This window comes from Callorhinus ursinus, unplaced genomic scaffold (assembly GCF_003265705.2).
Source record: "Callorhinus ursinus isolate GAN/ISIS: 27379988/994484 unplaced genomic scaffold, GSC_fseal_2.0 scaffold5, whole genome shotgun sequence".
Taxonomy (NCBI): Eukaryota; Metazoa; Chordata; class Mammalia; order Carnivora; family Otariidae; genus Callorhinus; species Callorhinus ursinus.
Window position 1 is genome coordinate 48652372 of NW_027397067.1, and position 25918 is coordinate 48678289.

General features: G+C 36.0%; 1 protein-coding gene across 5 annotated transcripts in view; it reads right to left on the reverse strand.

Moving 5' to 3' along the window:
* Positions 1 to 1942: 1942 nt before the first annotated feature.
* Positions 1943 to 25918, reverse strand: part of AZIN1 (antizyme inhibitor 1) — a 30916-nt gene continuing 6940 nt past the window's right edge. The window contains exons 3-13 of one of the 5 annotated variants that reach the window (XM_025870941.2): positions 20671 to 20816; positions 15264 to 15461; positions 12818 to 12991; positions 12201 to 12373; positions 10395 to 10529; positions 9084 to 9165; positions 8564 to 8638; positions 7738 to 7900; positions 5017 to 5132; positions 4514 to 4728; positions 1943 to 4273 (exon numbers count right to left, since the gene is read on the reverse strand). In XM_025870941.2, the coding sequence (XP_025726726.1) occupies positions 4162 to 4273; positions 4514 to 4728; positions 5017 to 5132; positions 7738 to 7900; positions 8564 to 8638; positions 9084 to 9165; positions 10395 to 10529; positions 12201 to 12373; positions 12818 to 12991; positions 15264 to 15365 (1347 nt within the window). In that variant the 5' untranslated portion in view covers positions 15366 to 15461; positions 20671 to 20816 and the 3' untranslated portion in view covers positions 1943 to 4161. Of the gene's footprint in view, positions 4274 to 4513; positions 4729 to 5016; positions 5133 to 7737; positions 7901 to 8563; positions 8639 to 9083; positions 9166 to 10394; positions 10530 to 12200; positions 12374 to 12817; positions 12992 to 15263; positions 15462 to 20658; positions 20838 to 25918 lie in introns of all 5 variants that reach the window. The other 4 variants (XM_073893063.1, XM_025870942.2, XM_025870943.2 and 1 more) reach the window with 4 other exon arrangements.

Here is a 25918-nt window from a genome sequence, read left to right on the forward strand (position 1 = left end):
TTGGGGAACCAATAAAGTGCTCCTCTCACCCCAGCAAGTTGTTACATCCTTGTAGAATTAGAAAAGGAGAAAATTCAAACCTGGAAAATACTCTTGCTTCCTTTCTGTCGAGAAGAGTAAGGGAAGTATCTTAAGAGGGTAGGTTTAAGTCATGAAGAATTAATGCTGAGGGACATTCTGAGATAAAAGATACTGCACCCTTAGCTTGGAAATTCGCAGCAGTGAAAAACAGACTTGGAATACGGAGTGGAGAAAACCCCCCAGAAAACAATTTAAGACAGAATAGATGGGAGGAAATCAATGAAATCCAGGGAAAATTCCCAACCTTTAGTCAAGTATCCCCGCTTTTACATACTGCTGCTAAAAACTGAGTGGTGGCAAAGTTTTAGGCACAGGCACACACCAGAGTCTGGCACTATTATTTAGGAAAAGCTTTAATTTACCTGGGCCTAAATTTAATGAGTAATAGCCTACTAGTTTACTCCAAGATTTTCTTTTGCACTCTTGCACAACATGGGGAGGGGGGCAATGCATGATCACTTCATCTGTCAACTGCAGATTCTTAACTTTTCAAACTTTCTGTAATTGATCCAGTGGCAAACTTCTCAAACTAGGCCATCAACTGCACAGGGTTTTGACAGGCATAAGCAGTATTATGGTAGAACCAGGATTTGAAAGACCACTCAACAATGGAATTGCTTTTGAAGCTGAAGTTAGGTCAAAGAATTCAGGAGTTATAACATACACAAAATGAGCATGTTAAATTTCTATTCACTGTCATTTTTAAGAAGTTTGCCCAGTCTCAGTTTCCAACAGATAAAAGTAAATTCTTCAACTGTGTAACACTGGACAGAGTGCCTGGAGCCTGGAGCTGTTTTGTGTTCTCTGTTCTCGGTGAAGATCTGAACTATGATTAAGATCTACAATAGTATGTACAATTTGTAGTAAGCAAAGGAAAAAGAAATTTCCCGTTAACATTTAAGAGCAGGCACTGCTACTTTTCAGATTAACTTTAACTTGCCCAAATAGATGATCATACATTACCAGAATTTCTTTAAAACTTAAAATGCTTTCCTATTTCAATACTTTCTCCTGTCCTGAATTAGCAACAAAGAGCTAGGAGGAAAAAAAAAAAAAAAATCAAATCCACACCACCCTTACTCAAATCTGATTGCAGTCCCAGCAGAGTAAAAAAGTCCAAAAATCATAACTTGTTATGAAATACAACCATCTTAAAGTTGGTAGCTTATTATTTTAAGTAGGTATAGATTAGCCTCCAGCAGTGGCAGTAAAGACCAGAACCGCTTTTCGTTTCTTATTCCTAGGCTAGGTTTATTCCCATTATGAAAGCCTGAATCTGCAAATACACCATTCTTTTATTCTGCCTTCAGGATGGACAAGACAGGAATTGAAGTATTTGGAGAATTTATTCACAACTTGAATGTGGAAGGCTACTAATTCTTTTCTGATCTTATACTCTGAAGCCAAGTAAGCAAGTATTCTTACTATACTGTTGGTCAAGTTGCTAGTATCTACAGTGAGAAAATACAAAGTCCCCAACAAGGGACAAAAAAGATTTAACAGTGAGTGGCTTCTTAACTACAATATTTGCATTGAATGTTACAGTGCCCACAATTACTTGGAATACCTACCTTAACTTATATAAATCAATTTTATTAACTTATATAAATCAATTTTATTTAAGTCTAAGCTTAAAATTTAAGAGGCTGGCCAATTAATGGGTCTAGAAGACATGGCCCTGGAAACATCTTAGTGCTTACATGTATTGAACTTTATCAAAATCTTTCATATGTAATGCCCAGCATCATTTTATCAGATTTGCTACTTTATAATAAAGATTCTGAAAGAATGCTTGTAAGTTAAAATATATACAAAGTTGATATGCACAATTAACTTTCAGGATAGAAGCCAAAGTAAAACATAAGGAGGAATAAAAACATTTTATCTTGTGTATTCAGAATCACACACAAATTACCTTTACAGTTCAATTTACTATATAGAAATCATTTGGGTTTTATATTTTCAGTTAAATTCTGAACTGAGATTACAATATCATTAAAAAAAAAGGATTGTTACATTAATTCAGTACTTTTTAGCATACCAAATTGAAATACATAAGTTCAAACTTCAGATTTATGGCAAACAGTCTTCAAATACAATACAGACATTTCTTAAAGTTACCATCTCATTCACATGTGAAATTTGCAACTCTGAGCCGTTATACATAGAACTCTCCTATGAATATGGCAAAGTTGACATGCCATGAAGCTCAGAGATGTATGTCAAGCCAAGGACTCAAAGTTGTACCATCTTCTAAAAGGTCTGCCATTTCTGGACCACAAAGCACAACATGTAAAGAAGACTGGGAATAATTCCTCCTCTTTATTACGGTTAAAAAAAAGTTGCATGTAGCTTGGAATTTTGCATAAAACCCCGTATTATACCTTGGTAAAGTCCAAGGGTAATCATAGATGACAATGGACTGGGGTCTTAAATTTAATTATTAGAACCCATGAAATTCAAATGGGCATCAATCAAATCAAAAATATTAAGCACCTACTGGTTTAGATTGAAATTTATTAGAGATTCATGATCAATTTCTTTCCACCTTGAAATCAAGGTGTAAAAACCAGCTATTAAGTGCATTCCAAACTTCTCCTATGTAGCACAGGTAGAATTTTCTGTCCATTGGCACCAAAGTGAAGTCACATTTCCTCTTGGGAGACAGAAATTCCACATCTGAACATAGAGTAAGTTAGGAAAAAATGACCCCTGTTGTTTATTACTACTGTGATTCTGAGATCTAGGATTACTAATATACTAGCAGTGAACAAAGCAAACTCCTGGCAACAACTGTCAGGTTAGTAATGCTAACTCCCTTCCCCCAGTCACAAAATTTTAGTATGAAAAGAATTAAAATTACTAAGCTGAACAAATGGGAAATAACAAGAAACTAAGTGTAACTAAAAACAAACTCCTACTAAAGTCTGAAATCTTTGCAATTAAGAAATTGAGAACAGGTGTGCTTCACCCTACCCCCTTACAACTCTGAATTTAAATAGTATTCCGTGCAAAAGAGCATCAGGTTTCTGGATATAGATGTAGCCCTTCTTTAAGTTTTAGTGCGCTGCAGAGTTTTCTGCGATTTTATTTCCCTCCCCCACCCCAGGTTTATTCAAAGTATTTAATAGAATCTTCCATTTCAGCCGAAAGATTTGTGATTCAAAGATTTACTAAGGTATTCTATGCATTCTATCTATACAGAAACACCTATTATTACAATTGGTTTATGCAGAATTAACATTTTTGGTGTTAAAATTGTTAAACATCATGCTTACTGCACATCAACTCTCCATAATGAATCTGAACTTCACAATGATTTACCAAACATTTTACTTAAATTACTATTTAAATAACTGAAAAAAATGTACTGAGCCAAACTAAACTTAAATGGGCTATAAAGGAAAAAAAAAACAAAACCTTCAAAACAGTCCATATACACATCTATTTCAAAACTACCTTTGCTAGCTAGCCCCCTTTCCCAAAGTTTTAGCCTGAAAAAACAGTAAAATCTACACAAAATTTTATTGCAATCATACAAGGGTTACATTAGGTCAAATACAACAAATACTATGATGCAATTTTACATTTATTAAACTACAGTTCAAAGCACAAATTTACACATTCTAAATACACTAAACGTATCTAATGAAGTCACACTGGTCTTCCACTGACATTTGATATATCTGGGTGAAAGACATTTAACTTTACAAGACTTTTCAACATGAATCCTTAGTATAAAAACTGTGTACTTGTATGTAAACGATTTAATGGGGAACCCAATTAATGGGCTTCCATCTCCACTAAGTCATCCATTTTGTTGCATATTTTATTTTAAATGCTTAAGGGGTAGGACAAACTGGTAAGTTTAAATCTGGATACATTATCTAAATCTCCCAATTACCCCCCAATGAATTATAGATGAAAGCTGATTTTGTCTGGTCCCAAATAGCTATTACTAATAGATTTTGTTTCCAATAGAATTAACAGAGTAAGATTGTTTGAATTTGTTTCACACTGGAATGTAGACCAGACAAGCTTAACCTGCAACTTCAGATCTAAAGAAGCATTGATGCCTGTTTAAGCTTCAGAGGAAAAGCTATCTTCTTGGCTCAGCTGAATGCAAGAAGGCACAAAGAAGAAGTTCTTCATCATTGTGTCTGAAGTAATTCCAGCATCTTGCATCTCATACCTTTCAAAAAACCAAACACAAAACCGTAATTCTAAGTTTAAGCACAAAGACCACACTAACACATAACAAGTAGACAATGAAATCAGATCATAAAGGAACGAGTCTTCCAATAACCCTGAACAGAGGAGCATTTTGCTATTACTTGTAAGTTAGGCATTTGTTACAGAATTAAAATTATTAGCCAACATTTAATGTCACCTCAAATATCCAATCAGCTTTAAAATGAAAACAGTACCTTACCAATCACTAAATGACATCATGTAGTAAATAGCTGGCCTCTGAAAATCATTAAAAGCAGATGGTTCATGGAGAGAATCTGCTCCCATGTTATCAAAGATAAGCCAATCTCCCACATTCAGCTCAGGAAGAAGACAGCTTTCCACAATTTGATCAAGCTCATCACAGGACGGACCCCAAAGGCTGCTTGTAAACAGAGGCTCATCTTCCTTGTATTTCTGTCAGGGAAAAAGAAACTTTTTAAATTAAGTTTTTACTCATGTTCATACAGGTATTGAATCTGAGGGTGGATTTTTCATTAGATCAGATTCAATATGCCTATAAAAGGCAGGCCTAGAAGGGCAATGATGCTTCTTAACTCCATCTAAGAAAGGCAAATCCTCAAAAAAGGGCAATATTCCCCTCCTAAAGTATTCCTCTAAAAATTGGGATGCACCTTAAAAAAAAAAAAAAGTCAGTTAATAAACTGCCAAATAAGCAGTTCTATTATTTGTAATACAACTTGCCTTGTGAACCTCTGGAATGGTATTTAAGTCCTCAGACAGTTTACTTGCAAAAGAACCATAAACACCATCATTCATGTAATACATGAAGGCTGGTTCATCACTTCCGGTTTTTTCTACTGAAATAAAGCAGAAAAAATGAGGATGAATTTACACTAAAATGTCTAATACAGTTAAAACTATGTAAGGCATAGCAGACTGAATATTTATAGAATATACTCAGTTTTCACATTTCCCCAAATATTTAAATTAACTTGAAAAAACCTAATATATACTATCATACCTTAAACAGCCTAAAAAACTGAAAACATACTTCACAAAGGAAGATGACCAATGAACACATGAAAAAAGTGCTCTACAGAAGTAACCAGGTAAATACAAATTAAAAGTACAATGAGCTTCCACCACCACACACCTACTGAATGGATAAAATTAAAAAATGACAATACAAAAAAATCAATAGAAGTGGGGGATCAGAACTTGCACATATAAACCACCAGTGGGAGAGTAAAATACCACTTTGAAATCTTTAAAAACATCTACTGTGACCCAGCAATTCTATTCTTAGTCATTTCCCCAATGAAATGAAAAATGTCCACAAGACTTAAACAAGAATGTTATGTTTTATTTGTAATAGCCCAGAACTGGAAACAACCAAATATTCATCAGCAAAGATAATGGATAAATTGTCTATTCACAGTGGAATATTAGCAATAAACATGAAACAAAGTAGTTCAATCAGACATTATACTGAGTTTTTTTTTTTTTTTTAAGATTTTTATTTATTTGAGAGAGACAGACACAGAGAGAGAGAAACACAAGCAGGGGGAGTGAGAGAGGGAGAAGCAGGCTTCCCACGGAGCAGGGAGCCCGATGCAGGGCTCGATCCCAAGACCCTGGGATCATGACCTGAGCCAAAGGCAGACACTCAACAACTGAGCCACCCAGGCGCCCCTATACTGAGCTGTCCTAAAATACATGCTAGATGATTCCATTTATATGAAGTTCGAAGGCAGCCCAAACTACTCAATGGTGCAAAAGCCATCACAGTAATGACTGTCTGGCAAAGGAACAAACCTGGGAAGAAAAAATTCTGATACGAAATTTATGTTTTTATAGGGATGTCAGTATATGCTTTCACTAATTTATCAAATTATCACTTAAATTTTTATACAGGGAGTAAAATCTTATGTCAAAAACCAACCCTCAACAGATACCGAACTACAGGTTAAGTGGTTTGGTTATTTACGGTGGTGTGAGTTAGCTATTCAGGAAACATCTGCATATTCCAGACTTAAGCAAATGTGTGTAGGTATAGGATAATGGGAGCTAGGTTTCTCACTGCTGGGAAGAGTTACAATACGTAAGGAAAAACAGAATGCACCATGTGGTATACTGCATGCGCAACTTTTGATGATATATAGTTATGTGTACTATGTATATATATGCACACACCCATTTCCTGGTTCTGTTCAGTGAGAAAGCCTAGATGAAATGATGCGTCAGTAGTAGTGAGCACAACCAATACTCACTCCTTTCTTGGTTTTTAAAATACCACTCTCCTTGGAGAAATAGCCAATTCTAGGACTGAGGCAGGTAAAGAACCAACATCTTGATGTACCATGAAATAAAGAACCACTCAGGGAATGATGGGGGCATGTCAAAAGGACCCCAATTTTGGAAAGTAAATAAAAATAATCGATTATATAATCTATCCAGTAAGTATCTAGGAGTCTAAACTATTATAAATAGGGAAAGCTATCCTTGGACTGAATAATGGAGTCAGAAATTCACTGATGTTAAAACTAATGGGGTGAAAGTATGAAAAGAAAAACGTTATTTACAAATTATCTTTCCGCTTTATAATGAAGAAACCCACCTGACACCATCTTAACCAAGTGATCAGAATGGGAAGTTCCTTGTATTATTCTTGCAGCTCTTCAACTTTGAGAGATTTTAAAAACTCAAAAGAAAAAAAACCCTTATTCTTCTAACTTAAGGAAAAAAAAAACTATAGGAATAAAGTCTTCTTAATGTAGAACAGTACTTTCTACGTTTTTTAAAGTGGTTTTGTCAGCAAGACAGATTGTCTAGTGCCTTTTTGTTGGTTTGACTAGAGACAGATTGACTCTGTTGGCCGTTGTTCTCTAAAAAAGTATAAAGTAAATCCTCCCAGTGACTCATCTGACTAAGAGGAATAGGACAAGAGACATTACAATAAAACACTGGTTCTTAACAAGATAGGACAATCAATCATCTGGGGGAAGTTTATCTAAGAATAACTAGGGACACCTGGGTGCCTCAGTCGGTTAAGCAACTGACTCCTGATTTTGGCTGAGATCATGATCTCAGGGTCATGAGATCGAGCCCTATCTCAGGCTCTGTACTGGGTAGGGAGTCTGCTTAAAACTCTCTCTCCCCCTCTGCCCTACCCTAACCTCACATGGGCTTGGGGTGTCTCCAAAAAAATGATAATAATAAATAAAATATGCATATCTAAACATCAGAACCAAGAGTTAGATTTCAGAAGTCTTATGGCAACTTCAGAGGGCATTTTAAAATGCTCCCCAGCTGCTTACAGCTGGCTAAAGATCACCCACAACCTCATAATCCATAAATGTCCATGTCCTACAGTATTTTACACTCGACTAGTATCAGATAATTGCTATTAGTTTGAAGATGAATTTATCGAACAGAAACAAAATTATAAACTTTGTAACTTACCTCCAGAGGAAAATTTATCATTATCAACAACTTTCTTTGCAATGATATTAACTGCAAGTGTAAATGCAGAAGACACATAGTAGCTTCCAGGTTCTGAGATTATCTTAATGCCAGATCCTTCAGGAAAGTAGACATCCAACAAAGGGCTGATAACATGATTAACCTATGAATTTTAAATGCCACATTATGATTTCAATATTGAACTAGATAAGTCACATTAAGAGATTGATAGGTTTCCTAGAAAATTTAAAACCAAAGTAGTTCCAATTACAGACCAGAAAGTTTATTTACCAGTTATCTTCAAGCAATTAAGCAGACTTTTGAGACATCAAAGTTTATATTATCAGAATGGCATTAATTTTAAAAATTTCATAATCCCAATAGCAAATAGCTACTGGTGACTGTTTAAAGTCATGTTTCTATACTCCTTAACAATAGCAATGAAGGAGCAAAACATCAAATCAGTTTCCAGATATTACAGAATGAGGGATGGAAGGCAGAGCAGGAAGATTAGTAATGTGTATCGGATAAAACAGCTTAAACTGTCCAAATTATAAATTTATTTGTACTATCAAGTACTCCATTAGAGCAGAAACTGAATACAAACTTTTTTAAGTTATGCTATAGAGTTCATAGAATTTTATTAAGCTTTTCAAAGTTAGCTAGGTCTTCTCATTGCCTCTTCATCTTCTTAGAATCAAATTCTAAGCAGATGTTTGTTACAGGGTTTATTTCCTGCCATTGTTAAACCCTTGTCTATATCTACCACTTAAGTAGCAAAGAAATGAGATTATTCCAGTATATCCATCCACTGAACAAAGTTTACCTCTTCCAACTGAAATTCAGTTCCTGTGAAGCCTCCACCAATATCTAACATGTTCATTGTGAAGCCAAATTCTCCCTAGAGATGGAAAAAAAATACTTTAAATGCTTATCCAAACTGCTATGACTACAAGGACATTTCAAAAACCCCTTCCCAACTAATATCTGTTCTAATCCTTAGTATGGCAATGGTTCTGGGTCTCTACCAACAGAAATAGATTTATTCAGTGTTGTGTATATACCGTCTTCCTGATGATGTCTGCACTGTATTATAGACATATGCAAGTAAATTACTATTTCATCCCTTTACCCACTTAAAAAAATGCTGACTGTATAGAACTCTTGCTGCTTGGGAGTCTGCTCATCCCTCTCCCTCTTGCTCCACCCCCTGCTCTAGGGCATGCGCACTTGGGTGCACGCACTTTCACTCTCAAATGAATAAAATCTTTGAGAAGAGATGAAGAAAAAAGGAAAAATAAGATCCTGGCTTAAAATATCAAAATAATTTAAGGAAAAAAACTTACAGCCATGTCAAACACACATCGAGCATCAGACAGAGCATGTACATATACTTGAGATTCTTTGCAAGCACTTGAAACATGAAATCTGGAAGAAAGAGTAACAAATTTAAAGCATCAGTACATTTCAGAGGCCCTTCCCGTAATTCTTTTCAGTTCTCATTCACCATATTGACACAGTAACCTTAGCAAATATTTAAAGAATTGGAAGCACAAGCCTCTAATTATCCAAGTTCTAATAACCAGCCTTTCAGAAAAGACAATGTTTGAGTAATACTGTAACTTTATAAAGAATTTTTAACAATGAGTTATCAGACAGGCTTTATAACTATCAGATAAGGGCATGCTTTTATGTATACATAGTAAAGTAACAAGCACCAGCAATAAAATTGGGTCATGAAATCTTTAATTTGAATGGATAGTTTTATCTGATGAAATATAAAAATGTCTACTGTGAAATAAAAACGAACATTAATTCAGCTGAGTATTACTAACACTTGTTAGTATTACTTAAGAGATACTTATCAGAAATTCAGAACAGAATACTTAAAATTTAATTGAAATATGGTTCTGTATCCTGATCGTGGCAGTGGTTACACAAATTTATTAAATTCACATAAAGTATAAACCCAAAAGTCAATTTTACTGTATATTAACTTTAAAAAATAGAAATATGAGAACTCTCAAATATATGTCAATATTTTTCACCTAAGACAGAATTAAACTTAACAGTGGTGGTTCTTTATCCATCTTTATATTTAAAAAGCAAGATCTTGTACTGTAATAAGATTAGTAATGGACTGGCATCTCAAAAACTGTGGAGCTTTGTGCTCCAGATCTGACTCAGATCAGTTCTGAGATTATGGTCAAATCACTGAATTTGGGTATCCATTTCTGCACACATAAAAATCAAGAAAGTAACACAGCGTCGTACTGGTGTGCCCAAGGGATTAAAAAGAGAAGGAAAAAAATTTAAAGATGGGGTGAAAAAAAACAAAATGACAACTCAGATGAATATTATTTTGGTATTCTTTAGAATTCTAGTATAACCTCTCCCTTCAATTTAAAAGGAGCGGTTTTACATTACTAACCTAAATGAATTTTTATTTACTATTTTATCTTTTAATTAGGGAAGGGGGAGGTATATGTACAAAATTATATGAAGGATAAAACATACTTGTTTTTCCTAGACTAAAAAAATAAATATTAAACTGAAAATTCAATCTATCAGACTTCATGCAAATGAAGTGTTAAATAATCTATCCTCAGAAAGACAAAGATTTATCACAAGATGGAAGCTTAAAACAAAATACTCACTTAACCCCAATAATTTGGACATCAAGTTCCTTAGCACATTCCAAGAGATGCCTACAGTTCTTCAGGGTAGTGCCAAACTTCATGTTACCCTCTTCGCTTCCAATATTATCTTCTGTTGCAATATGTAGTAAGACCCTAAGAGAAGGGGAAGATGATTGGGGCAGAGTTGGTTTACATCATCATCAGCACATGTGAAGCCTGAAGATTGTAGGAAGTATGTTGATTATGTTGCCATTGCTCCCAAATCCAGCGACGGTTGAATCAAGTGAACCTAATGAAAAACAATCCTGTATAGAGAAAAAACTAGCCATTAGGGCCTAAAGCATGAAGCTTACAAGGATGGGAATTTGGAAAATGCAGGAAGTTAAGACTCTGTTGTAGCAGCAAGAGTCAGTTGGGCTCTGCAATGAAAGACGACATTACTTTCAAATGAAGTCCATCAGTCCATAAAACCACCTAGAGAGACTAAATTGAATAGCAATGCCATCATTGTCTTTCAGTGAAAAATATCAGGGCTTTTACATGTTTCAAGTTTCCTAAATTGTTCCAGCTAATCTTCTACCACTTATTCTGAAAATTCCTATTAATCTCTTCCATCTTATTAAAAAAATTGGCAAGCTTCGAGTTATTTTATGTGTCTAAACAGTAGCCTTTTAGATACTGATTCAAATCTACTTGGTATTTTCTTCCAAATCATGACAACCAAGACAAATGATTGAGACGGTCTCAGGAGATACTCAAGTAATTACAAACTGCTAAAACCCACAAATATGCAAATGCTGTTTTGTAAGACTGTTTTCCCAAGGAAGTCCTGATGAATGACTGCTGATCAAAAGGGGTTAAGTCTCATAAAAGCAAATTATTCTTCCTATGGGTAGAATGAGCTCTATTAAGAATGTACCATCCACTTTACAATTAACACAGTAATCCCAAATCACGGCTTATCTTCAGAAGATCACAGTAACAGAAAGATTTTTCTAGAAACAAGTGGTTCACTAAAATTTCCCCCAAAAGGCCTTTATCCAAACAAAGGTTTTCAGGGTACTCAATCCTGTCAGGACACCTAAGAATACCATCAAAGTCAGTAAGAAAATTATAAATGTACAAGGAAAATATGGATATGATACACATTTTCAGGAATACATGTAATAACCCATTAAAAAGCAATTTTGTACTAATACAATTTTAGTAGATCCCAAAGTGTTCTTGACATACCAGTTCACGAAATTTGCTTTTTGCTTTTAAAAAGTAAACTTTTTAATTAAAAAAAATCTTGTGATACATGCACGTACAAGTAAAAAAAAATATGTTAAACTTCCTATTCAAAGAGAAGAGTGGGTCTTAAAAAAAGAAACCCCTCTAATCTACAGACGAGGTTCCTAAGACAATGTCACTAAGGACAAACACTTAGGAACTACAGCCAAAGGCAGATTAAATCCTCAGCCAACTAGGAAAAGAAGCTGACCAACAAACATCCTGTCCCCAACATGATAAATAACTAGTAGGGGTTGATGTGATTATGAAAATACAGCTGTGGCCCTCATTTTATTATTACAACAACCACATTTTCTTCCTTGAATTAAAGAATATAAATTCATATTCCAAACTGTCCTTATCTCATCCCATCTCTACAAGAAGGATCAGAAGTGGGCAGCCAATAAAATGCTATTAGCATTTTCCATATAGGAATTTTAAATAAGTTAAAAAAAATAATTATAATACACACCACTGCTCTACATAAATGTACTTTTCCCAAGCCAAAGACAAACCCAAACCCTAAGCCATAATACTTAGTTTTACACTTACTTAGCATTTGGGTGATTACGTGCGATTTTCTTCAATTCAACTTCATTGTCACAAGTCATGATGTTCACTCCAATCTTTGCTGCATACTTTATTTGAGACACTTGCTTGCAAGGACTTATATAAATGATGTTTTCTGGAGATACGCCCAATTCTTGCACTAAAGCCATTTCAGTCTATAAAAACACATTTTAAATAGTGTCATCTAAAAAGCAACATTTCTATTACTTTTCATTTAATTACTACTTTATACTTTACACTACCTGTGTTAAAATCCTTCAAAAACGTAACTACCATCAGAGAAATCTCATGGTTTAGAATTATTTTGCTCTCATTGGAAGTTAATGGTCTAGCTAGCTCTAACCTAAGAATGAGGAACAAATAAAAAGTTCCTGATTAAAGATAAAAAAAAAAAAAGCTTTTTAAAGTCTCTTCTCACTGAAACTTTCCTTTCACTGGTACACCTGAAAAGTCTGTAAATTTCCATTAGGCGGCAAATTTACACAAGAGTTTAAAAACATCCAAAACTGAGACTTCTTGCAATTTTTCTAACTACTGTAACCAAAAGTTAAAGTTCTAAAACGCTGCAGTTCAGTGACAAAATAATGAAAAATACTTACTTTACTAGAGCAAGCAAATCCAGTTCCAAGAGCTGCCAAAATCTCAAGTACAGCTGGAGCAGAGTTGCACTTTACTGTGTAGAATGGCTTTATCTGAGCCACTATGTTCTGCCACTGACTGTGTTTCTTCACAATCTTTCCAAGATCTCCCACAAAAAATGCATTTTTCCCCGTCTGTTATGATCATGGAAAAAAAAAATCAAAGAACTATTGAAAATAAGAGTACCGTAAGTAGTAAAGAACTCCTTTTTTCCTCTACAAATGAGCCGATATATACATTTACATACACTACTACATTTAAGGCTTAAGAGTAATAAGCTAGATTCAGCAAACACAGGAGAATCCAAACATCTTTTTCTTTTTAAACTTGACTTCTTACTGCGCTAAGCTGGCATATAAAATATTCTCTACTTTGCTTTTTAAAAAATTATCAATTATAGGGACTTTCTACTTCATAATTGCCTCCATTTGGGGGAGTAGAGGAGGAGGAGACCACCTGTTTCATTCCATGCTTTCCTATGCTGTTTAAAGTATATTCACTTTGATAGGTCAGGATCTAATTTCCTATTACAGTGAGTAGAATCAGGAATGTTAACAAAATAAGCTACATATCTCCATTATAAATTGCACCTAACAACAGGATGGTAAAACAACAAAGCAACATTAGGAACCGATGTTTAAGGAGACAAAGTTAGTAGAGATGACAAAGAGATGACAAAATTATATTTAAAAAATACACTAGCACACTAAATGTGAGATAAACCTGAGTAAGGATATTCTTCCCTCAAAACTAAAAACAGATTTTAATTAGGGATCTGGGAGATCTATAAAATGATTTTAACATAGCTACCCTAGGGGTAAAAGGACTATAACATGTCAGGCAAAGCAGTAAGGTTGGACGGCAGACAATAATCTTATTTATAGGGGCTCCTGGGTGGCTCAGTCCTTAAGCGTCTGCCTTCGGCTCAGGTCATGATCCCAGGATCCTGGGATGGAGCCCTGCATTGGGCTCCCTGTTCAGTGGGAAGCCTGCTTCTCCCTCTCACACTGCCCGCCCCCCCTCACTTGTGTTCCCTCTGTTGCTATCAAATAAATATCTTTAAAAAAAAAAAATATTTATAATACACATCTAAATATTGTTTGAAAAGCCACGAAGACAGTATTACTGCTTTCAGTTCTTTAATACACACCTGAAAATGTACATTATTGGAACATACTGACCAGGAAATAGACATGATTGGAAATTACGGTTTTTGCATGGCAGATATGGGACAGTTATACTCAAGTTACTCCATCCTTTCAAGATATGCCATCCCTAATGTTCTAGAGACAGAAAATTTATTTTTAACCCCCCAAAAAAGAAGAAACACACAAAAAACAAAAAAAAAACAAGGCAACTATGGCTACCAGCAAGAGAACTGGGATTTAAAAACAAAACAACCCACAAGATGTTCAGTTGTAATCACTCTTGAGCCATATAATTAGATGACACTGCTAGGAGAGAATACGGTTTCAGACTAACCCTCACTGAATGTTACTGAATGTGGGATAATTCAAGATTGTAGGACAAGAATGAATGAAAGGAATATTTCAAAGATCATTATCTGACCTACAAAGAATGTTACAAAAATTAGAGAAGAGAAAGGTCAGCATACTTCCACTAGGAGGTTCCCTAGTGACAGGAGAGAATTAACTGTAGAATGGCTTGGTTAGACAATAGACTGAACAGCATGACAAGTGTCACTCCCCCCCCCCAAATTTTGATGGCAGAAGAGAGAGAAAGGGATTTTGCTGAGTTGTGGGGAGATTTGAGCACATCAGTAAAGGTCAAGAGAAGTTTTTTGGTATCCTATTAGTGAACACCAATAACATGAAAACAATTTTTCAACAAATTTGAGGAATATGGGGAATCAGCTCCAAAAAAGAAACAAATTTTATCAGTAAGGCAATAAAGTTAATTCTATCACTAAGTACAAAACAAAAATAATCTTACATAGCAGTGAATATGAGTCTGTAGAAGCTGACACTTGGTGCAATAGAGAGTAAGCATTCTGTGTAACTTATCAACTTCTCAGCCAATATACAACCAAGATTAACTGAAACAAAAATTACAATCTACTCAAGCATATAGTTGAGAAAAATTAGTAAAAAGCCATGTAGTGACTAGGAGGACAGCAACATATCAAGAAAACAGAACACACAAGAGCTGAGTGCTAAAATGCACAGCAGTGAAAGAGCTGTTAGGAAGCATTTGTTTTAATGTGGGCTAGAAAGAAAACTTCATCACTACTCAAGGGAAGTGGGGGCATCAAATGAAGACAACCTGGAAAAGGTAACATCTGAAGAAAGTACTTTTATCAGACTAACATCTTGGAAACAGAGCAATGTTTTAGAATTCAGAAATTTATAAACACTGTATCTGAGAATTGTGATATGGCACACTTACCAGGGTATGTTCATAAACATAGTTATCAATAACATTTCCAAGGTTTGTTCCTTCATCCAACAGGCCAACGGAGTAGTTTGCATCGTCAAGAAATCCTTTCATCTCAGCCGTATTCCACAAAGCCGAAAGTCATAAACCAGGAAAAACAAGAGACGGGCCACCAAGCCTTATGTCTGGGTCCTTAGAATATGCAACAAACTGTCAAAATAGAAGTTTTTTCAAAGTCTGTATTATTTCACTAGTTAACCTTAGTGTAGGAGTTGTCAATGAAAGTGTGCTAAGTGCCTAATTTAGTGAGGAATCTGTGCTCACTTAACACTTGCAGATACACTGGGATCATTCAATATCTTTTAGTGCCCATTTTAAAGTGACTATATTTTATACATTTAAAAATTGAGCTCAATATGACAATTTAAGATAATCCACACATGTGCAGTTTATTACCAGTCAATATGACCACCTTATTTACAGAGTTGTAGACCCAGTGTGTATTATTCATCTTGCTTTTTTTCATAACACAATTTTCAGTAAAAATTCATTCTAAGAAAACTAGTGAAATACCTATCTGCAGCCAAGAAATTAAAATACTGGTCTAAGCTTCAATACACTACCAGCCATATCCCATGGCGTGCTAGCAGGTAACTGCAGATATGTCTTCTAAATTCTACAGTAAGCGCAAAGTGAAATAAAAGAAATGGGTGGGGGTGGAGAGTGACTTTAACGGACCATCTGTAGCTTTGATAGACTGCCTAGGTCTCACCTCAATCTGAAAATGGTACCGGCTACATCAGGTTAGCAATGTTAAAGTTTCTTATGAAGTAAGCTGAAACCCTTATTGGACTAGAAATCAGAAAGACTCATGTGGTTGTGGCTCTATCATTTAATAGCTATGTGATCCTAGCTCAATTTCTCTAAACTTCAGTTAATTATATTAACTACTTCCTCAAAAGGCTGCTGGAAAAAAAAAAAGTATAGCATATGAATAAAAAATACTTGTTTAAGGGGCACCTGGGTGGCTCAGTCTTTAAGCATCTGCCTTTGGTTCAAGTCATGATGCCAGGGTCCCAGGATTGATCCCCGCATCACGCCTGCTTCTCCCTCTCCCACTCCCCCGCTTGTGTTCCCTCTCCCGCTGTGGCTGTAAAATAAATAAATAAAATCTTAAAAAACAAATACTTAAGTGTTGCTTCAGAATAGAGCTAAAATTAAGTTGTCAACTGCCAGAAACACAAAAATGCCAGCATAATTTAAAACTAGGTACAAGCTAGGACGCCTGGGTGGCTCAGTTGGTTGAGCCAACTGCCTTCGGCTCAGGTCATGATCCTGGAGTCCTGGGATGGAGTCCCACATCGGGCTCCCTGCTCCGTGGGGAGTCTGCTTCTCCCTCTGACCCTCCCCCCGCTCATGCTCTTTCTCTCTCTCAAATAAATAAAATCTTTAAAAAAATAATAATAAAAAATAAAAATAAAACTAGGTACAAGCTAGGCACTTGGTACATCCTAAGCCATTTACTAAGAACTCTAAAAAGGCAGGCTAATCCAATCTCTCTCCTATAGAAGAAATCTTTCCCCTCCCCCAGAACACCCATTCTCCTCTGGGTAGCATATACTATTTATCTTCTTTGCCGAATTCATTGGTCCTTAAAGGTTACTTTACGCAAGGATTTCTTTTTAACATAAATAAAAAGTCCATTAGCAAAACAAGTCCTCCAGACAGGATACTCATTGTCTGGTACTGATTTCTGGTTGCCACATTAATGCGCACAGACCAGCTCTTGACCATCTATTTTAAAACTTGCACAGCCTTTCCTGTGTTCTTGATTCTCCCTTTCCCTCCCTCCAATGCTACTCTATGTGCTCGTGTTCACCTTCGGTGATGGCCCTCATCTTAAAGGTATACTCCATTTCAATGGTTCTCAAAGGGTCAGCTTTCTGAATGCATCAAAACAAATTCCATTAAGTCATAATATTAAATTCCATGATATACAACCAATACTCACTTTTTCTTAACGTTAAAACACAACTTCATTTCCAAGAAGTCAACTACATTCAGTTTAGCTCACCAAATCTTTCAAGCAACAGCAGAAACAGAAAAGTTGAGGATATTTTATGAAAGGAGTTAACTTAGGCCTATCTAAGTGAGACTTAATACTTAGGCAGTAAAGTGAAAACTGCAGCCTGGACATTCTCTAAAGGTTGTTATATAAGGACTGATGTAAGCCTGTGCCCAGAAAGCAGACATTCTAGGCCTGGGGATACATATTTATTTTAAACAACCTTTAACAATTTAGGCGGATATTCAACTGTGCACTAAGGGAAAAAGAAAAGATAAAGGTTATTTAAAAAAAATCAATTCAAAGGTAGGTGTAAGAAAGTACAGTTGAAACTTTCAGTTAAGTTTAGCATCACAAATCTTTGTGGTCAACCCCTTTCATTTATTCTATTAATAATGAAAAATACTTAAGATCTTAAGCCTAACATTTCAGTTCATGAGACTGCTAAGTCTCTATGTATTTAACTGGGAACCTTAGGTTATCAATCATGGACCTCCAAGGCAACTGCTGCCAAAAAGTCTAAAGTCACAACAATATGTACCTCAATTTCCTATAGCTGCAGTCCTTACAGAAAAGGGAAGTTTTCCTCTAGCATCAGGATCCTCAATACTTAAAAACATCAGATCCAGTCTTACTTACCTGCTGAATGCCCACATTCTTAACAGCATTTTTTAGGGCAACGTACCAGGCACTGTTTTAAATACTTTATACATATTAATTTTCTCAACCCTTAAAACCATAATAACGGTATTACCCCCATTTTAGAGGTGAAGACACTGAGGCACAGAACAGTTAGCCCTAGAGATGGTGACGATCAAATTTTTTAAAAGGAAAAAAATTTGTCTCCTGAGCACCCTCACCCTTAGAAAAAAAGAGAATTCCTTTTAGAAACCCAACAGTAACTCTCAGTCTGACAGAGCTTTATCGAATTTCCACGATCAAGTAACCATTTCTCAGATTTATAAATTCTCATAGTTCTAATAAACTAAATTTACATATGGTATGAAAACATCCTATTAAGCCTACTCATAGCCTTTTAGCCTTTGTAATACTATTTTCTAGATTTTAACTTTGCTGTTCCTTCTGTATCTTTTGTCTAATTCTCAGGTAAACCCCAAATATGACATTTTTTCCTGGGACACCTGGGTGGCTCAGTTGGTTAAGCGTCTGCCTTTGGCTCAGGTCATGATCCCAGGGTCCTGGGACTGAGTCCGCATGAGGCTCCTGCATTGTGTGCTCTCTCTCTGACAAATAAAATCTTTGAAATTATTTTTCCTTTTTTAATCCATTTTATCAACAGTTTACATGAAACAATGCACACCCATTATGACAAATGTATACACCTGCATAACCCCTTCTATGAGCTTAAGTTCCCTCATGTCCCTTTTGCAGTAAATCCCCAAATCCACTTCGGCTAACCACTGAGCTCTGTCACTATAGATCAGACTTTTGTAGAGGTGAAATAATTTTAAAGGATAACCCAGGACCAAACTAAAACAGCTGACAAACAATGAATAACATGAATAAACATATTGGAAAGTGCATCCTGCTTTAAGCGCAGAATGCTTGTGAAATGGTTTTATCATTAAAATGCAACTCTCACTTCAAAAAGAACCATAGTTTGGTTCACCACAATCCCTACTTGACTCACATAAGGACTCTGATGGAAAAATAAAATTCATTTGCTCTACTGGCAGTACGTAACAAAAACAATGAAGAGACTATAACACACCCAAACCACTAAAACAGATGTAGTACATGTAACATTATTTGATTTCCTTAATTATACTGAGCAGTGCAATTGTTAAACCAACACGAATAAAAGATAGTGGACATAAGTGAGCTCTATCTCAGTTTATCTTTTTGGATGATCCCTGAAGTTTTGATGTTCCCATAATTCCTAGCTCAGAATAGGTGCTCACAACAGGTGGACAAAGGAGTTCACAACTCTTAAGAATGGGGAGTTAAGCTTAGGATTAGCTTGAGACAGCAATGAACTCCAAAGTGTTGAAAAAGATGGTCCCATCATTCACATTCTTAAAAGGTGCCCCAAAACAGGATACAAAGTAACCCACATATAAGTGCAAAGCTCAACTGTCAGTTACTGCTAAAAACTAAAAGTTATGCCCAGGAAAAACTAATACCTCTAAAGAATCTGCAAAACAAAGATCTTCAGGAGAGAAATTTCCTAACACTTTCTGAGCCAACAAACCCTTTGTTCAAATGGAATATCACTTGGAAGCCCAAGATTTCCAACAACTGAAAAGGCTGAAGTAGGTGGTTATGGGTAGGCTGATTGTTTCTCTCCTACCCCCAATATTATACCCCAATCTCGCTGAAAGAGTCCTAAAAAGTAGTTAATAATCATACCTCCAGGAGCCTTTGCCTAATTTTAACATGTTAGCAAAAATATTTTAAAGCTCCACTATCTCAAAAAGATTTATGTTCTACATTTTCTGCCTCAAAGCACTAAAGTATTATTTTGCTAGTTTTCCAAGAAGCATTTAAAGTTACTTGGTGATGTTAAACCAAAAATCTAGGAAATATACAGCATGTCCTATGGAACCAGAATGAAAATAAGTGTGTATGTGTTGTGGGTAAGCAGAGTTTATATTGTATACCAGATCTACCAAGTTAATCCACCTCAATTTTAAATACCACAGGGAATTTCCAGACACCTCTCCATTAAGCCACTCAAACCCAGGCAATGCCAAACTTTATCCCAATGTTCCAATTCTTGGTATTAATTTCCAACAGACACTGCACCATTTTTTATGGCTTATAAATCAGAAATGGGACTGATTTACTGGCTCTAACACATTATGATCCACTATGTAGTATACTCTGGTGTTGCTAGACATTGAATTTTTACAATAAACTTCAGAAAAATCTACTGTGTAAATCTTAGATTTCCAAATGGAGCAAATTCACTTTTCAAAAAAGCTCTGAAGTTTTTTATCAACAGATAGTAGGAAGTATTCTCTACTTACAAGCCTTTACGCCATGTTCACAACCAAACACCTTACCAATGTATGGTGTAAGCAAGCTCAGCTTACTTCACACTAATACAATTGCTGTAATAACAATACTACTTTTGTAAGTGATTTCCTCTTAGATATTGTAGCTGGAAGAAAAGTGTTTAACATTCCTTATTTACACCTTCATATTGGTGCTGAGAACACATTTTTTTTTTTTTTTTTTTTAAATGAAGAGCTGCCAAAGAAACATAAGGCTCCAAAGAACTGCACCCTGCTCCCTGGAGCCTTCCATGAGGCCGCTGAGTCCTCATGTTCACTGACAGGGTAGCTCCAAGAGTAGTTGCTGCAGCAGCTGGGCACTTGCCTTGTTACACACCTGCTACAAAGGCTTCTATAGTTGATTGTACTTCAGAAGAAACTGATACATCTCTCAAATAATCACAAGATAATTCTGGCAGCAACAGCCCACTTGACACCAAGCTGGATGAATATGAGTCTTGGATTTCTGAAGTGAAGACCTCCCTGGAAGTAGAACAGGGAGAGCTGAAAGGTTGAGAGTACTGTTTCAGATACATGTAAGCAGGAAACCCAACCTTAATATATCAACCACTTTTCTAAAAGGACGTTTACTCATTAAAGAATGAGAACTTCAGATATTTTGAAATTACAACCACTACTGTAAAGAAGCCTAAGAGCACTTTTTTTTGTTTTGTTTTTTAACATATGATTTGAGGACTTAAAACTCAGCTCATAGCTTTAACAATAGACACAATGCTGTCGAAATCACCTCTGCATTCTACCTCTGACAGAAATGTTACTTACCACATGGAACACCTTTAGGAATAACTGGGCAAAAGAACATTAGAAGAGGATTCTCAAAGATGACTTTGCCATTATAGATGTGAGGTCTGATGGTTTGAACCACCAGAAACAGTGACAGGAAGCTACATACTGGAAATGGTAGGAAGTCCAATAAATTGTGCGATGACCGTTAAGACCATATGGATTTTTGCCATACCGGACTAAAAATAAGTGATGGATAACAACAACAACCTACACTGAGTACTTAGGATAATCAGGACAGAGCTGGCTTCATCAACAGTAAGTGGAAAGCCACTAATGGCAATAAACACCCTTAAAGTTACTTTTCAGGTGATGACGTTAAAAAAAAGAAAAAGAAAACCCTGATTAACCGTAGAGGAAGAACATTAAAGGTTTACTGCTGAAGAATTATTTTAAAAGACAAGAGCAAGAATAGGAGATACAACTGGGTGGGGAAAAAACCCTAAAGAAAATGAGCCCAATAGGCTGCCCCATGAAATGTCTCAAGATTCTAAAAATACATCTTAATGAGAAAACAAAACATAGGATTTTAATACCAATATACTTTTACATGTGAAACTGACAAGATTAGGCTCCCGGGGCGCCTGGGTGGCTCAGTTGGTTAAGCGACTGCCTTCGGCTCAGGTCATGATCCTGGAGTCCCGGGATCTAGTCCCACATCAGGCTCCCTGCTCAGCAGGAAGTCTGCTTCTCCCTCTGACCCTCTTCCCTCTCGTGCTCTCTCTCATTCTCTCTCTCTCAAATAAATAAATAAAATCTTTAAAAAAAAAAAGATTAGGCTCCCTTTAAAATCTGTCTTGACTATTTGATGTGAAGGCTAGTTTTTTCTGGAAGAAGTGTATGTACCTCACACAAGTAAAAATACTTAAATCCCTTTTGGAAATTAAGATGCAGTAACATTAAAGATAACTACTGTAATACAACATGAACAGGAAATCTATAGCTGTATTAATCTTAAGCTTTAGCTTTCTGAGCTTTCCTGGTGTAGTATAGGGAATAACTCTTTAAACAAATTACTATTCAAACCAATTACTATTTATTACCTTATAGGGCAGATCTCACTGTCACCTCTCCAATTAGAAAGATTAAACACACGTGCAATACAATAATTGCAGCAAATACAAGGTTAAGAAATAGAATACCTTAGAAACCCTATACATCTTTCCTAGGTGGCAGTGGTTGCATGTCCCCTAGAATAAGCATGTTCATGCTTTTCTAGTCATCATTTCCTTGTTATTTAGTAATAGTTTTATTATTCTTTATGTCCCTAAAACATTGGCTTTACTGGTTCTAAACTATAAATAGCATCCCCGTTATTTTTCTACCATGACTGACATCTTTTGTTCAACTTTATAGGCTTCATTCACCCATGCACATAGGTATGACCAGGGTCCATTAATTTTCATTGCTGTGTAGTATTCGGTGTAGATATACCATTTATTTATCTGACCTGGATCCATGGGTTACTTCCCACATTACTTATAATATTATTTATGATGTAACTTCTATTATTTATGCACCTAAGAGGCAGTGCCATTCAAACTATGGCCTGCAAACTAGCTGATCCAGAAGTTAAGAACCAAGCAGTACACTACTTTACATTGTGGTACAAGAGCCTAGCTTGCTGACTGGCAGTTTAGGTAGCACTGGTCCAGGGCTAACTGCTAGGTTTTTAGTGAAAAATGGTCTTCAACTCTTTTGCTCATTTTTCCTTTTTTCCCTTTTTTTTGGCTTTTTCTTTTTTTTGTTTTTTGTTTTTTTTTACTTGTGAGAGCTCTTCATGAATTTAGGATAACAAATACCTCATTTTGAGAATTATCTGGGGATCGTTTTTGTTACAGTGCCCATGTTGAACATACTAAGACCCCTTCCTGGGGTGCCTGGGTGGCTCAGTCGTTAAAGCATCTGCCTTTGGCTCAGATCATGATCCCAGGGTCCTGGGATCCAGCCCCTCATCAGGCTCCCTGCTCGCTCAGCGGGAAGCCTGCTTCTCCCTCTTCCACTCCCCCTGCTTGTGTCCCCGCTCTAAAAAAAAAACAAAAAAAAACCCTTCCTACTTTTGGTCATGCCAAATAGAACACGTTGACCATATTGAACTTAGATAAGATGATACAATACTTATTTAGGAGCTCCTAATAAACTGGGCACAAGAGGAGCCTTACAGCAAAAAGCAAGAAATAGATGAAAAGTCATACATTCAACATAAACCTAATATTGTCTGCATAGGCACATAAATCATAGTAGGGAGTTCTAGCCAAAAAAAAAAAAGAATTCGGCCAAAATGTAAAACTGAAAAGCCCCTACAAGAAGTTTTTTAATTAAATATAAGGAGAAAGAAGAGAACATGGAATTTCTTATGATTCTTACTAATCAATGTTATAAGATTACTACGGCTACTCATATTCATTGTAACAATACCTTACAGCAATGCTGTCCAAGAATTTTCTGTGATAACTGAAATTTTATCACTGCCCAAAACAATAGCCATTAGCCACATATAGCTCCCCAGCACTCACAATGTGACTCATGCAACTGAGAAGTGAATTTTAAATTTTATTTAGTTTTAACTTTAAAAATTTAAATAGCCGCCTGGCTAGTGGCTACTGTACTGAACACAGCAGTGCTTAGAGGATGCTATTTTCCTAAAAAATTTTAAATTTTTAAGGATCAGGTCCACACACACAGATTAAAAACCGCCCCACCTCCAAATAACTTTGTTCAAGGTAATAAAGATCAATTCACAAGTTTACAAAGTTAGACTGTAGGGGCAACAAAAAATAACAAACTCCATTTAGAAGAGAGGTTCAAAACGTGTGTTTACATAAGATAATGAAGAAAAGGCAAAAAGTTCAGAGAGGAGCATTTGAAAATAATTTATTATCTTGGGTCCTTCTCCAAGTCAATTAGTTACAGGCATTTAAGACCTCATGGTGGCTGAGTATGGCCCAGGCAGGCTGAACATCAGTCTAATCCTTGTAACTCAGTACGCTGTACAAATATTTTCTATTCATGCCATAACGTTCTTCAAATTATTCACTGGAATAGAGAAAAGGATGGCTAAATCTCTGCTTCAGTTAGCTTGTGACAAATTGCTTAGGTGTGCAAGGATGACCCTGGAATGGAGGTGAAGGACAAAAAAAATACCAGTTTCCTAAGCCTTACCAATGTGAGAGCACTTCACTTGCAACAGCCTCCTTAGGCTTCTCTGAACAATGGCCAGCGTAGAACAGCCTTCTATTTACCTAGATTTTATAGTTTACAAGGTACAAATACCTCATTCACTCCTAATTGGAATTAAGTGTCTCAAAATTTCAGGGGGAGAGGGGGTCTCAAAAACTGAAAATAAGACTACGCAAGGGGAGTGTAACGGAACACAAAACTTGGTAGCCCTTATTAATCCTCCTGGCTCAACTGTCTTTTATAATAAATGCAAGAACCATTTCATCCCCTCTAAAAATTGGTCTATATTGCTTTCCAATCTTTTTGGCCCTCCCAGAAAAGATTCTAAATTTGCCCGAAGAAAAAAAGCCATGCTCCCCAAACACTGTTTTATTCATTAACAAATCTTCACCTTGTGCTTGTACAGAATACTTTCCTGCTAATTTACACCAGCAGTGAGGAACCATCAAATACTATTTTACATATGCCAGGGGATACACATACTTTAAAAACGTGTATTTCAAGGATAGCAGTTTTATTGTTTTGTTTTGTTTTTGTCAAAGAGCACCAACAACCATTAATGTTCTGTTGAATTTGTATGCACAAACTCTGTAAATTATCCAAACTAATTTTTCTCCATAGTAAATCAAAAACCTGACCACTGACAACAGCAAAACATAAGAAAACAATACTAGTAAATTCATACAGAACATTTTTTCCCTAGTTAAAATAATTCCAATTTAGTTAGGGCAGGTGTGACAAAACAGGAGTATTTAAAATGATGATTCTTATGAAGTTCCTACATGAACATGGTCAACTAATGACAACCACATAAAATATTTTAGACAAATTTTAAGAGCCCATTTAAACCACTCCATTAATTGAAACCTATTTCTAGATTTAGATACATTAAAAAGTATATGGTAATTATTAACCCAATCTGACTTCATCACCAGGTCTGCTAATAAAACTAGTTGGTTAGAAGAGAATTTAGGGGGCACCTAGGTGGCTCAATGATTAAGCATCTGCCTTCGGCTCAGGCCATGATCCCAGGATCTTGGGATCGAGCCCCACATCGGGGTCCCTGCTCCGCGGGAAGCCTGCTTCTCCCTCTCCCACTCCCCCCCCCGCTTGTGTTCCTGTTCTCGCTAGCTCTCTGTCAAATAAATAAAATCTTAAAAAAGAAGAGAATTTAGTTTTTTGGAAAGGACTATTTAAAATTTTTCCATTAGGCTAATTAATTTATTAGAAAACAGTGATAGCTAAAATAACTTGAGAATCAGCCCACTGGGGGGGGGGGGGACCACACCAGCATAAAGCCATAAGGAACTCTTTTAAAGGCATTCAAAAGCTTTTCCACAATTACAGGACCTTCATTAATCTCAGATACTACTAGTGTTAAAACAAGTGTTAAATATAGTACTCATAAATTACACCATACACATATTCCAAAGAAAAGTTTTCAAAGAAAAATTCTTATGTAAGCAACCGGCCACGTTTCCAAATACTTAATAAACTATCTCAAAATTCAGATAGTTACCTGATTTTATCTGAAGGGAAATCCTAGAGCTCAGACCACTTGTACAGAACTAGTGGAGTACTACACTGTTCAAATAAGACTT